Genomic DNA, 14,350 nt, shown 5'->3' on the forward strand with positions numbered 1-14,350 from the left:
GCTTCTTTTTTCTTTATTCTTCCTGTAGTAGCATCAGTATCCAGCTCACGTCACATTGTCTCTCGTATCACGATACACTTCCATCGGCGCGTTCGTTCCCTCCCGCTTCTCCCTCGCCGTTTTGCCATGACTTTACTCCACCCCTCCCTCTCCCCTCCTTCATCTCTACTCCGCTTTCCTTCGTCCCGTCGCCCCGTGAACCCGCAGCGAAGACAGCGTAAAAGTGAAGAGAGGGCAGCGAGATACCGGTTATTGGCGGGGACTGGCATATTTCACCGGGTGTCCGGCAATCAGGCCTTTGTGTACGGCTCACTGCACGCCGTTGCATACCCGTGCGCGTGCTACGAGGATGGTGCGGAACGGGGCAAGGCGAGGGAGAGACGAGGAGGAGGCGGAGGAGGAGGAGGAGGTCGTGGGGATTGCGGCGGAGGGCCGGAGAAGGGGAAACAGGCAGCTGGGAAGAAGTGAGAGCGACCGAGAAACGGAACGTTTATTCAACGGCGTGGAACTAGTCATAGGTGCACTCGGTCGGAGGTCGGGGGGGGGGGGGGAGGGAGGATGGGCGCGCGCAGGGTGCGCGGGGCACGCGAGTAGCTGGATACACTATATACACCCGAAAGTGTCTAGATGACGCGTATCTACCCGCGTATCCGTGCAATCGATATTTTCCGGCGACCGCAAGCTGCTAAAAAAAACCACACCTTATACGTTACTTTCGAGCGACCTGCAGTCTCCCGAAAAATTTTCGAGCAAAGACGTCGTCTCGATTCTTTTCGGGGAAAAAAAGAGGGAAATGAGCTATCAGGAATTACTCCAGCAAAGGAGGGGACGGGAAAAAGAATTAATTTTTGTTATTGTACAAGTCCATAATTAATATTAGACGAAGTAAAATTGTTAATCGAGTTGCACTCGAATCCGTTTGAATCTGACTGGAGAATATGAGACGTAAAGTCATCTACGGCTAAATTATCTGCTTCAATTATGATGTGCGGAAGGGTGGGAGGGAGGGGGTAATAAAGACTATTAGAAGCACATCTTAACTGAATTAAATAAAGTTTGAAACTGCGATGAGCACAAGGTTTATCTCGGGTATAGAACGCGAGGCTATCACTTTCTCGACGCTCTCGATGTAAATTCAAAAAACTTATAATTCGAGAAAGCGTATTCGCGTAACCGGATATTCCGTTCCGCGAGTAGTCCCATTCTTCCAGCCAGCGAAGTGTAGGTGCTCCTCCAGTGCCGCATCCTTAACGACGCTCGCCCCTGGGTCTGTCATTGGTTTACATTGCCTGCGGATAATATACTGGAATCATTAGATGGCCCAGGCCGACATGCGATTTACATGTATATACGTATTCGCCATTAAATGCCTCTCCTCTCGCTCTTACCCGCTGCCCTCTTTCTCCTCTCCTCTTCTCTCCCTCCCCTCTCTCGTCCTGTGAGCACATGCAGGAGCGGATTTAAACGTTTTCGTATACCCCCAGATGAGATTCGCCTCGCGCTCGCTTCGCACGATTTTTGATAATCGACGTGTTCACTCCGAATTTATTTATTCTTCTCGTGTCCGTCTATTTCTACATCTATGAACATTCTAATATTGCAGCGAGAAAAATTATTAATTTGAAATTATTTATCTTAAATACACAAATACCTGAACTGAATTACTGAAGAAATTTAATTGAATTGAAAAGTTTAGTTCTAAACCAAGCGTAGCAACGTTTAGATCCAAAAACATAACGACCCACTCTCCGTTTTTATTCGTATATACGTTACAAGAGCAAAAGGAATCGCCGGACTGACTCCTCGAGAGGGAGATTAAGAGAACAGCATTTGCAGTCAAATCTTATAGTCAAGATTTGACGTCAGTTCTTACGGCCTTGAGATTCCATTTTCCGTATTCGAGATAATCCTAATCTTATAAGAGTTTTAGGTGATTCGCGAAGAAGAGGTCGGTCCTGCGTAAACGTCCGGTCCTGCGTCCGTGATTGCGTGTCAGTGTTGTCGGTTACGTCGTCGTCGTCGTCGTTGTCGTCGTTGTCGTCGGCCCCTTACGATCGGGCTGGCTAACACGGTGACAGAATGCACGAGTGCCGCGGAGTCGCGCACGCGCGCGCGACCGACATCGTTTTCCTGTAACGTCGACCGTCGGTCGGGAGAGCGAGTAGCAGCGGGCCCGAAGGGGTCAGCGGAAGCGTGGTGCGTCGTGCGCGACCTGCACGTTGTAAACGACGACGACGACGACGAACGAACGAACGAACGAACGAGCGAGCGAGCGAACGAGCGATTGATGGCGCCGCGGGCGTACAAGGAGATGCGATCCACTTAAGTTCTCAAGGCGACCTCGCGGCCAAACTCCGATCAACTTTAATCGGCGGAATTGTTCGCGATGAAGTTTCCGCCGCGATATTTGCCGCTCCTTACGTACACTTCCGCTGTTGCGGCTCAACTTCGATCTCGGTTCAGCGTACTTTAATTTCTAGAAAAAGGATAAAGGACATTTATACAAACGAACATTATCCTTCTACAAAATAGAGAAAATAATTGCACGTTAATAATAAAATTAATACTATTGATAAAAGTTAAAAAAAAAAAATTGTTGGTTGATTGTCGGAATGAAAGATTACGTTGTAATCCAGAGATTTAATCACAGCGCCTCCGTTTTTTAATGCGATCGAAAGATTTACAAGGTTTCCGCTTGACGGCGATGTCAAAGCCATTGCCTTTGTAATCGCCAGGCCGAGGGAGGGATCGTTTTATTGTCTCTTTAAGCGCATATCGGTGTAACGCGTAAATCTACGTACATCATCGCACGCGCACCTCGGAAACAAAGGGGTTTCCACGCGTGATCGTAAATAATTCATAGTAGGCGCTCGACACGATGAGGTCATTGTTTCCAAGCAGATAAATGCGTAATAGGCGCACGCTCCTTCGCCGCGCGCTGTCGTTCGCCGCGCCTGAAGAAAATTCACATTGCAGAAATGCGTCTGACTGCCTGCCTGCCTGCCTGCATGCGGTGCCTCGCTCGAATGCCGACGCGCTCGCTTTCCGAAAGAGGAGCTTGATTCTTCCTCCCCGACAAGTACGCCGCGGCGTCGTCCAATGGCTAATCCGTTTCGAGCCTTTCTATTCTAAAAAAAAAAGTATATTTTATATACATTTCAAACATACATTTAAAATAATTTAATTTGATCTACGAGGATAAGAATACATTTCTTTTTTTCCCTGAAAATTTGTCAGCGCTGTACGAGAGTTACGTTATCGGGACGTTGATTCCTATGCTGATTTAAAAATACGTTGGATTTTTATTTTGGAAGGGAGAGAGAGAGAGAAAGAGAGAAGCGCATCTCTATCAGAGGGGGGAGAGGGGGCTCTGACGGTCAGAACAATAATCGGTCGGGAATAATTTCGGTTCGAATCGATGCGCGAGGGGGTCGAGGTACGCCAAGTAGGTCGCCGCGGATTCTCATTGCTGCCAACAACGAGACGCCACCGCCGCCACCGCCACTGTGAAGTGCAGCAGCAGCAGCAGCGTTGCAGCGCGTTGCATCTCGCCGCGGGCCGTCACGAGGTCTCGTTAATTCCCCGTTCTCGAGACAACGTTCACCGCGTTCACCGAATGGAATACTCGAGGCTAGCTGAGACCGCGTGGTACACGAGCGAGGATCGATGGATGATTCCTCCTTTACCTTGAAAGATTATTCATTGAAGATGCAATCAGGACTTTCGAAGCTCGATTCGCTCGCTCGCGGCGAAAGATGCAGGCGGCTCCTTAGACATGCACTTCTGTTTAATAGCAGAAATGTCAATTCTATTGCTAAGAGAAGCGATATTCAATTTACTTTTTTCTTTTACTGAGGATCTTATCTTTAAAATTTTCTTCGTAATTATTAATTTAAATAAAGCAATAAAGGTAAACCATTTAATTATAAAAATGTATTAACTGCGATTTGTTTATTATAATAAAATGTATGCTAGTTTATTATAATAAAATGTACTTACTATAGTAAACAAACTATCACATTTATTAAGTTATAGCTGCATACGTTAATATCAACACTACTCACTTTGAAATTGCTAAGCAATTGATTCACAAGAATAGATTTGAGATTTTTTTAAAAATTATGTTTTGTCCTAAAATACTAAATTTCGACACCCGCGAAAGTTAAAAGATAACAAGACTTAGCTCCAGGATTAGGTTTAAATTTCACCCTTTAATACTCAATGTCTTATTTTAAATGCAATCCAATACTTTCTCCCGCGGACTCGCATTTTGAGGCGTTATGTATTGTTTGCTGTGGAACGGATCTTTCTCTCTCCTTTGCGCGCACGCGACGAACGAACAATACGTCCGAAGTCGGTCACGAGAAAGAGAAAAGGTCCGCCGCGCTCTCGTAAAATCGACTCCTTAAGGTGGTCCACCCAGATGCAATCTCTCATGCGTCCGCCCGCGAGAGAGAGAGAAGAGAGAAAGAGACACGTTGAAAATCGCGGGAGGACTTTCTAATTCCCTCCTTGCGCGCATGTCCCCATCGATATCGACGAACGCAAATTTTACGGCGTTCGCCTGCATTTGCTCGCCTCGCGATCGAGGCTTTTGTGCACGCGTTCGATCCTATCGATCGTTGGCATCGGTGTGTCGATCGACGATAGCCGCGTTCACGCTTCAATTTTTTCAACCTCCGACAACGACGTCCGGCGGACCGCGTTTTCCGCCTCGTGAACGCGTTAAAAGAGAGGGGAAAAAAAAGACTCGCCATCGAATTCACGTAGCAAGGCGGAAATTCCGCTCGCGCGGTTCGTCGTTCGAGGCGCGTCGAGAGAGCCGGAGATCGGTGCGGCGAATCCGCGGTAATTTCCGCGATATTTCCATTCGAAGGAAGAGGCGATGGGACCGCGCGAAATCCGGAAGGGACCTCCGCGGAATGTTCCACGTGTATATAAAATATATAACTGACAAGCTATAAACGCGCGGAATCGGCGGGCCGGGACATTAAATTTAGTAATGTCGGGCACGCGCAATCGCGATCCCTTCCCCTTCCCTTCCCTCGCCGCGAATCGCCGCGACGTGATGTTCGCGCGCGATTTCGCTGCCATTTCGAATTATACCGCGATGATTCATTTCGCGGGTGTTAAAATTAAACGCCGTCCCGTTGACGACGCGACGGCGCCCAACCTCGGGTAACCGCTTGGCCGCTTCGCGATTCCAGCGGGCGGAATTAAGGCCGTTGCACGTAGAAATGATTTTATACGCGTAAGGTAGATGTAGAACGCATGAAACAGTCGTGATTAGAATTGCAGTCTTGCGTTTTAGAATGCTTGACTGTGATCGATACGCTTAGACGGAGGACAGGAAGGCACAGTCAAACAGGGTGTTTATTGAAAAATTAGGAAAACCTGAAATTTTCAGGAAATTTTTTTATCTTTGAAAATTATGAGTGTTTATGGGATTTTATTGAGGAGAAAAAGGGGGATTTTTATAGAGTTTTATTTTTAAATTTAAATTCTAAATTCTGTTTTTCCAACAAAGTTGTTTCTTGGACATTTTTTTTTTACAATATCGCAAAATGTCGATAATTGATTAATAACAATAACATTGAAGAATGTATGAAGTGTTGCCCGATCGCAAGAAACCACGTATGAAATTTGAAAAATCTCTCGGAGAGAATACTTTTTTGACAGAAGTACTAATTATTTTTACGCGTAATGATCTTTATTGTTCCACCTGGGAAGCCGAATTCGTACACCTGCGTTGATGTACCTGAATGTACCTGAATTTGTCATGGGGTCGTGGCGCGTGGCGATTTAATTTTCCCGATGGTCGGTCCCATTCACGAATATCCTCGTTTGACTCGGCTGATTCAATATTTGACATTTAATGATGAAGAAAGATCGCGGACGACATACACGCGGTCGTGCCAAAGCGGACGTAAGCGAATGTGTATGGTAATTAAGAGAGCAAACAGTACGCTCCGCTGAATTTGTTGTAATTCGTTATCTCCGGCGATAATGTGCACGTGTCATTCGTTCTTTCTTCGTTTGCATACGAGGCCGCGAATAACTGCGAGAAACGATCCAATAATAATGCAGTAATCCGGAGAATTCCCCGATGCGCATGTAAACAATTTCTATTGCACTTGCGGCGGAATATCGAGGTTAGCGATAATGTTATATTACAATATTCTCGGTTGAACAGTTTGTTTCAATTTTAGAATAAAGCAATTAAACACGCGAGAGAAGGAAAAAAGAAAAGTCTCTGTTGTCTTATTATGTCGAGCTGGATGCGATTGTATAAAGTAATATTATTGCGGTAATCTGATTCTTCAAGCAGTCTGTATATACGATTATAATTTATGTTTTTGGCAAACTATATATTCAAATAAAATTTATTATAAGTACATTATTTTTGTTATTATAATAAATATTACATTATATAATATCATTTTTAGAACATATCTCTGTACATATGTAATTATTGCTCCGCAAATTGTTTAAAGAGTTCGTTGCCGTCGTGTTAATCCGACGCCCTGAAAATTCTCACGCTCCTTTATCGAGTTAAGTGAAGCAGCCTTGTATTTCTATCGCGCGCGTGCTAATGGTGCACGTGGACACAGTAAACGTGGTAGAGACGCAGAGTAGCGGTGATCAATGACCGAACACAGCCAGCGGGGAGCTGTCTGTGAACGTCGCGTACTTGTCGAGAAAGTTGCCCGGAATCTGCGCTCTGCAGAAATCTCTCGCGAGCGCACTTCCTTCTTTCTCGATGCTCCCGGCATCGACTTCGAGACAGCTCCCCACGTCTTGCCCCGTCGAGTGCTCTCGATCCGTTTGTTGACCGTCGTCAGTTTCTCAGCTGGGAAACTTCCCTAGGGACTTGATGTTCCATTTATCATGATCACGATTAGATTGCGTTAAAGCTAAAGAACTTCTAGCGACACGTCACAAACCGTAAATGCGCGTTCCAATTCTCAATGAGTGCAATTATGAGTCATTCGATCGTTAAAGTTCTTTCTTACGATTGACAAAGAAAACTTCCGCAAATGCGTTTATAGAGATGGTCCAAAAAGGATTCGAAGAAATATAGGCTTTTTCACTTAAATGAATCGCGTGAAATATCTTCGCTGTAGCAATATTATATTGCACTATAATAAATTTTGATCCCTTTGATGTTTTGCGATGATGGAAGCAAAATTTAGAAAGTATAATCACACTCGTTCAACAAAATAGTTTACACGCCGACCTAATCACAATTTTTATTTTTTTTTCTTGCAGCATATGGTCCACGATCCTCAAATAGCCGAATCGAGACTTGGTGAAGTCAAACCCGGGCGAGGACGATAGCCAGCAGTCCTTGAACCGGTCGCACGAATTTCCATTTGGTGTGCTCTCGTAAGGCTACCAAAACGTCGACCCCATCGGTAATCAAGTTATCGGGGGGTGGAACAGCTGGCAGTGGGGAGCAACTGTCCCCAGGGCCTGGCCCACCTCCCCCGGTGTCTCCTCCGTTGATCGGCGGTGACAGTCGCGTCAAAGAGGAGAACGCGACAGCGACAGAGAATAATGATGACGAAGCATTGGAACAAGCTGCCGTTTCAATGGCAACTGGAACAACGAAGTCCGCGTCTGCGGAAGTGGAGAAGGAACACGAACGCGAGGCTAGTGAAACCACCATGAGTTTTGTTCTGAAACTAGACGTAGAGACCGCGACGACGTCGGTGGTGGAGAATGCGACGAAAAGCGTCGGGAGTGAGGGACAGCCGCCACCGACGTTGCTGTTTGCTCGGGAGATATGGCGGTCCCAGGAACCTGTTGCGGTTGCTACCAGTGCTATCACCACTACAGCAGGGAACGCCGTGATAATCACGAGCGGCGGTGATGACGCCGCCGCGACTACTGACGGCAGCAAGTCGCAGTGTCCGGAGGCGACGAGCAATCAGGACGAGAAGCAGACGGTGACGGTGACCACTGCATCTGTTCTCACGACGATCAAACCCGTGGTGACCTATCCGGTTGCCAAGGGCGCCAGGGAGCAGCAGGTTCAGAGAATGATTGCCAGTTCGCAGACCAACACCACGGAAGTATTAACAACGCGCGTCATCTCGCAAAAACTGTCGCCATCGTCCACTGATCAAATGCAGCAACCTGTCCCGGTGACCCTTAATATTTCCTCTCAAACATCGACTAACTCAACGTCCTCCTCACCGTCTCCCAACAGTGTCGGCGTTCTTTGCCCTTGGCAAACGACGACCACTGTCACTGCGGTACAGGCCAGTCAGCCGATATATCAGTCGAAGAATCAGGTTGCAATCGCTGATCTTATTCATTGTAGTAAGCAGCAACAAGTGACGACGGCGAGCAGCGTACAGACTACGTTACATCACAAACCTCAGCCAGTATATTCCACTTCTACTACAACGATGAAGGCGGATCTACAGAGGTATCACGCGAAACCATTGCCAGGCAGCGTCACCTCAGCTAGTCAATCTGTGCAAAAGATCAAGACCGTGACAAATGTTATCGCTAACCCATCTACTATAGTCGCGCAACGCAATAATTCCCTGTCCAAGTCTCAAGGCGTGCCGAAAACACGAGTATTATCCAGTCAGCTTGTAAACAACCAGACAATTGCAAACAACGCGAATCTGAAGATTCAGCTGAACAATCCATCGATACAGAAGACGACGCAATCCGTCAATGTAACGAATATGCAGAAAACAACGCTCCAATCTATTTGCAACAATCAGAAAGTTCCGCTATTGACTGGCAATCATCTTCCAAACCTTAAGACAACGCAACAGCAACAGAAGTTGCAGGTACAACCTCAAAAAATATCCCTAGCTGTGAGCAGGCAGCAGTTCCAGTCGAGTACGCAACAGATGAACAACGTTTCGAAATCCAGTAGCCTTGTAACTGGTTTGCAAAAGTATCAGTCGCCTGGACAGCATTTTATGGCGTGTCAACAAGCGATATCTCAAGCGAGATCTCAATCGACATCAACCGGGCTACAAAAACCTCAGACATTAGCGACGGTACAAACCACCAAGCTGCAAAGCACAGCGACGAGCAATGTCTGCAAGAGCAATAGTATGCCAAATGTCTCCAAGCCGTCGCAAAATTCGAACGTACTCGCAAGTGGCAAACAGTCACAATTACAGGTGCAATCCACATCGACGCAATTGTTGCAGGGCAACACTACGCAACAAGTGATTCAAAAATCTCAACAGCAGCCAACGGCTAATGCGAATAATCTACAAGTTCAAAGAAGTCACAGTATTACTAATGTGCATTCAAAGGTGATAACGTCTGTATCAAATAATCAAAGGACTCCGGTTGTGATGAACTCAAAAGTTCAACAGCAGCAACAGCAACAACAAACGTTGATGAGGGTAGGGATATCAAAAGGTCAAACGCAAACTGCACAAACTGTAACAGGTTTCAAGACTATCTCGCAAAAACCCTTAATGAATCCTGTCAAATCTACTACTGTAAACTCGCAAAATAATGTTATTCAACAGCCTATGATGCAGAGAAATAATAATCCTCCGCAATCAATGAAAATCATTCAGCAGCATCAACAACAGCAGCAACAGCAAAGTTTAATTGGTCCGCAGAATGTTCCTCAAAAACAGCCTGGATGCATCAAGACTATTCCGCCGCAAAAACAAAGGAACCACGCTCAGAAGATCAGCGGCGCTGGTGTTAAACCTCTGTTGAGTCCAAATGTGACGGGATTTACGAAAGCTCAAGGTCCGACGCAAGTAGCGCCAAAAACGAGTATCAAGACCTTGCTACCGCAGCAGACGGTGATCGCGCCTAACGCGTCTAACGTAATAGTCCCGCATAAAAACTCACCGATCAAAATCCAACAGCAAGCGATACAGCAGAAGCAAGTGATCATGGCGCCACAATACACCCAGCAAATCCGGCAGCAGGCGGGACAAATAAAAACTCTGCTCCCAATAACTTCAACTACAATTGAACCTCGTAAAGATCTCACTGAGAACAAGTAAGCATAAAATATAGAAATATATTTTTGGGTGATGCATTTATTTACTTAACTGTCTTTCTTCCTTTAAGATATTATCAGATAATAAAATGAAATATTGTTACTTATAGAAACGATAACCAGTCACGGATGCCCAAAGAAGAAGAGCAAAACCCTGCTAAATCACCAGTGAGGAGAATGCCGCTTCCTTATGAGGTACATTTTGTATGCTAAAGCATATTTAATTTTTGTCTTACAAAATTCTATGTGTATATTGTACCTTGAGATTATAGATAGTTTGAGTTTAAAAGCGAATTCTCGTTTAACTGCAGTGTCTTCAGTTTGTTCTACAAGACCACAATTACGGGGCGCCGCCACCACGAACGCCACCACCACCTCCGTCGCCACCACCTCACCCGAAGCAACAGCCCATTAACGGAGCCGGCAGTTCCACGGCTACCTCCCAACATCCTTACATCTTTGGTCCTGGTAATGTCTTATGCAATATTTTATGATTAAGTTAATTAAATTTATATCTGTTTTTTTTTCAGTCCAAGAATCTATGTTTTTGAAGCTTTTTACATACGAAAAAAAAACATTAAAATAAAACCATTAAAATCTCATACTATGGTTTTAATGGTTTTTATTAGATTCTATAAGACTTACATCTAATACATAAAATATAAAATTAATGATAACTAATATTTGTTATATAAAATTAAAGTTGTGAGCAATACCAATGTGGAGGATGACGCTGCTAGCGCGATTAGTAGCGAAGCGGGTCGAGAGGCGGAACCGGAAGGCGAAGAAACTGAAACAGCACCTGAAGGCGAGGGTGACGACGAGGACAGTGTTACCAGATGTATCTGGTAAATGAATAAAATAATTATACAGATAGATATTTAATGTTTATCTCCATGGTAATGTTCGAAATTTTCTTTTTAGTGACTTTGAACATGACGATGGATATATGATCTGTTGCGACCGATGCTTGTAAGTATGCTTGTCACCAATATTTTCACATTATTGATGTAGATTGTAGAATACAGATTAAGTTTTTATATATTTTCAATTCGTATGTTTGTCTGTTGATATATAACTTTTATCCGTTGAAGTTACTTATCATAAAGTTATGAATAAAACACTTATTGAGAACTGATTATTGTAGAGTATGGCAACACGTCGATTGTATGGGCATTGATCGTTCGAACATTCCTGATGAGTACCTCTGCGAGAGATGCCGACCGCGACGAGTGGACAGACAGCGAGCGCGCGCTTTACAAATGCGTAAACGCGAGGAGCTTCTCAATTCGGACACATCGTCCGACACGTCGTCCACCAGTTCGGCGGACACGGACGTCGGTTCGGTGAACAATGCCGCGGCCCAAAAGAAACGTTCGCTTTCTCAACAACAGCCGCAAGTTCCGAGGCGAAACAAATCCGACGCATCCGCCCAATCATCGCAGGTGCGGAAATTAAATAATAATAACAATAACAACAACAATAATGTTGGGAAGAGACAGAGAAGGGACTCGCAAGCCCGGCAATCGAGCGCCGTTCGCTCAAAGAAGGAGAGTGCTACCACAAAGCGAGGACCTGGAAAACGTAAGGCCAAGAGGAGAGCGAGTCTCGAGGACAAAGAGGAAGATGTGCAAGATGCCTGGGGCACCAACATGGCGCCCTTAAGACAGTGGATCGAAAAATACGAAGAAGCTGTTACGAATCATTACAGTCCCGAGTTGAGAGCCAGGATATCGAATATTAAAGTCAACGGCACGCACAGTGATCTCAGGCAAAGTAACATGAATGTCATTGCCACCGGTAAATGCAGACTCAATGTGCACAGCAATACTCTTAGAGTAAGTAAACTTTATCTTGGAACGAAAAAAATATTATTAGGAAAATTGCAAAGAATTAATTTTATTTTTAAATTATTTTATATTGTTACTTGTATTTAATTTATTCAGATATATTTTCTTTGTTCCCAGTATTTATTAATACTTATTACTATCGCCATTGCTTATTGAGTTACTTATTGAGTTAAAAAAAAAAGAAACTTTACATTTTTATTTCCTCTGAAATTTATTAGAATTTTTATTAAAACTTATTTATTTTCTACAGTTTTTAGTGGCAACAATGTACCTTCCACCAAACACTCCTGTTGTGGAATTACGTGGCAAGTATATGCTCAGTACACAACACCGACTGCAATATACGCAAAGTGGAAGGCAGCACGTCCAACGACCAGGACCATTCGTGTTTTTCTATCGTCTACCGCGCGACGGCACCGAAGTGTGCGTAGACACGCGGACGTACGGGAACGACGCGAGGTTTGTGCGACGTAGTTGCAAGCCGAACGCGGAGGTAAAGCATTGCATTGAGAAAGGCACGCTACACCTCTACATTGTGACAACATGTGCAATCGAAAAGAACGCCGAGATAACAATCAAACACGAGCAACATGATTTGTTGCTGTCACCTAATCCTAATTCCTCTGTGCTGCCCGTCGTATGCGCGTGTAACAATCCGCGGGAGTGTCAAATTGCGAATGCGGCGAGTCAGCTGAGTAGAAGAGGCAGCAACGGTGCTCTCGTCGAAAACGCCGAGTACGTAACAATCCAAATAAAATATACTCGTTATATGTATAACATATTTTTCATAATGTATGTGTTATCTTTATCTGTTAATCAGTGGCAGAGAACGGAGGCGACGGTGTAGAAGGAACACCGTGTGCGAGGATACCGATACCACACCACCGGTAGCTCCTCCTACGAGCGTTACGCAAACCGTTACGACTACAACACCGTCTGTGACATCGACGTCTGTGACTCCTGCGACACCGAGGCGAACTGTTACTACCACGGTTACGAGTACAACGACCCGACAGATTGCTAAGGAAGATACCAACGCGGCGGTGACGAACGCACCGCCTCAAACGTCACCCAATTCGAGTCAGTCGGTGACGCCTACGACGGAAACGAAAAAGGACAAAAAGAAGATGACGCGGGAGGAAAGGAAAATGGAAGCAATCATGAAGGCTTTTGAAAGGCTGGAGAAGGCGGAACAGAGAAAGCAAGAGGTACAAGCGAGAAACGCGCAACGAAAGGAATCTGGCGGTACACACAGCGACAACGAGGATAATCATTCGGCGACAGGACAGTCTAAGAGTAGTGGCAAACAGACGAACTCTGAGAGACCGCTGCGGCGAAGAAGAAGAAAAGGTCGGGCGAGAACGACAAGTTCGTCTCAGTCACAGAGTAGTAATCGAAGGACTAGATTGAACTCCGCCGAATCCGATATGTCCTCCGGGGACGAGAGCAATTCTATGCAATCGCCGCCTCTGTTGGGTCAAAATCGTCCACCTAGCCGGGACATTTCGTATTCGTCGCATTTACACACCCCGGTGAAGAACACGACCGGCGACGTCGGCACCGGATCGTCGTCCGGTGGCATTCCCACTGCGGCCGGTTTACTACTGGCTTTAGCAAACTCGAACGCTCCCGGTCCTCCGAACTCGCCACCATTACAGCAGCCTACTCCCGTTAAAAGTCCTACTTGCGACAGTGGAGCCAGCAGTAGTTCGCAAAGTTCCACGCCATCAACGCCATTATCGTCTGCCTGCTTGCTAGTGGCCGCCGCGGTCGGCCCGTTAGCTCCAGGTTTCAAATTTCCCAAGACGAAGAAGGTGCTGATGAACGAGTGGCTAAAGGAATCGCCGGATTCGCCGCAAATCAACATACCTCAAGTGTCGCCTGTGTCGGTTCTACCTTCAGCTGGTCCGCCAACCTTACAAAATTCCGTAAGTCCATTGTGCGGCAGAAATTTCTCGTCAACGGATGCGTCGGCGGAATTCCTATCGCAGAGTTATGCGGCCAAAAGCTTAGCTACTCTTGTGCAAGCCGCCAATTCGGTCAGCGGCATATGTGACTCGCCACCGCAACGTAAACAGCAACAGCAAGTTATTCCCGGCAATAATAACAACAACAACAACAATAATAATGGCAACAGTGGCTGTCCCGCTGTGTCTACAGGCTCGGCGAAGAAGCGATGGTTGCGTCAGGCAATTTCGGAAGAATGCGATTCGCCTAACAGCCGACCTGAAAGTCCACCATCACTCAGCGAGACGGTAGCACCGCCCAAGAAGCGGCGAATAGCCCGAGAGAGTTTGTCGTCGGATAATTATACTCCACCGACGACGCCGACCATGTTACTTCCAACCGAAGTTCCAACGCCTAACAGCAGATCACTGTGTCCTGCTGATGTAAGTTTCGCAGTTTTAATATTTTTAGCTGAACTGTATAATATTAATTATTCTAATGTTCGATTTGTAGTATGCGTGATAAAATGAATTATAATATTGACAATATT

At 45.6% G+C, this 14,350-nt stretch overlaps 1 protein-coding gene and 1 long non-coding RNA gene across 3 annotated transcripts in view; one reads left to right on the forward strand and one right to left on the reverse strand.

Annotated features, from left to right (window-relative positions):
- LOC105839571 overlaps positions 1-14,350 on the forward strand; it is a 33,721-nt gene that overhangs the window by 12,068 nt on the left and 7,303 nt on the right. For both annotated transcript variants that reach the window (XM_036294001.1, XM_036294002.1), the window contains exons 2-9: positions 7,270-10,003; positions 10,114-10,198; positions 10,315-10,471; positions 10,707-10,851; positions 10,928-10,975; positions 11,151-11,841; positions 12,104-12,588; positions 12,674-14,243. In XM_036294001.1, coding sequence (XP_036149894.1) covers positions 7,593-10,003; positions 10,114-10,198; positions 10,315-10,471; positions 10,707-10,851; positions 10,928-10,975; positions 11,151-11,841; positions 12,104-12,588; positions 12,674-14,243 — 5,592 coding nt within the window. In that variant the 5' untranslated portion in view covers positions 7,270-7,592. The remainder of the gene's footprint in view (positions 1-7,269; positions 10,004-10,113; positions 10,199-10,314; positions 10,472-10,706; positions 10,852-10,927; positions 10,976-11,150; positions 11,842-12,103; positions 12,589-12,673; positions 14,244-14,350) is intronic.
- LOC114255376 lies at positions 773-7,261 on the reverse strand. The gene is made up of 2 exons (XR_004965087.1): positions 1,389-7,261; positions 773-1,289 (listed from the first exon to the last, which is right to left on the reverse strand). It is a non-coding gene; the product is annotated as an uncharacterized LOC114255376 (long non-coding RNA).

The sequence above is a fragment of the Monomorium pharaonis genome, chromosome 11 (assembly GCF_013373865.1).
Source record: "Monomorium pharaonis isolate MP-MQ-018 chromosome 11, ASM1337386v2, whole genome shotgun sequence".
Lineage (NCBI taxonomy): Eukaryota > Metazoa > Arthropoda > Insecta > Hymenoptera > Formicidae > Monomorium > Monomorium pharaonis.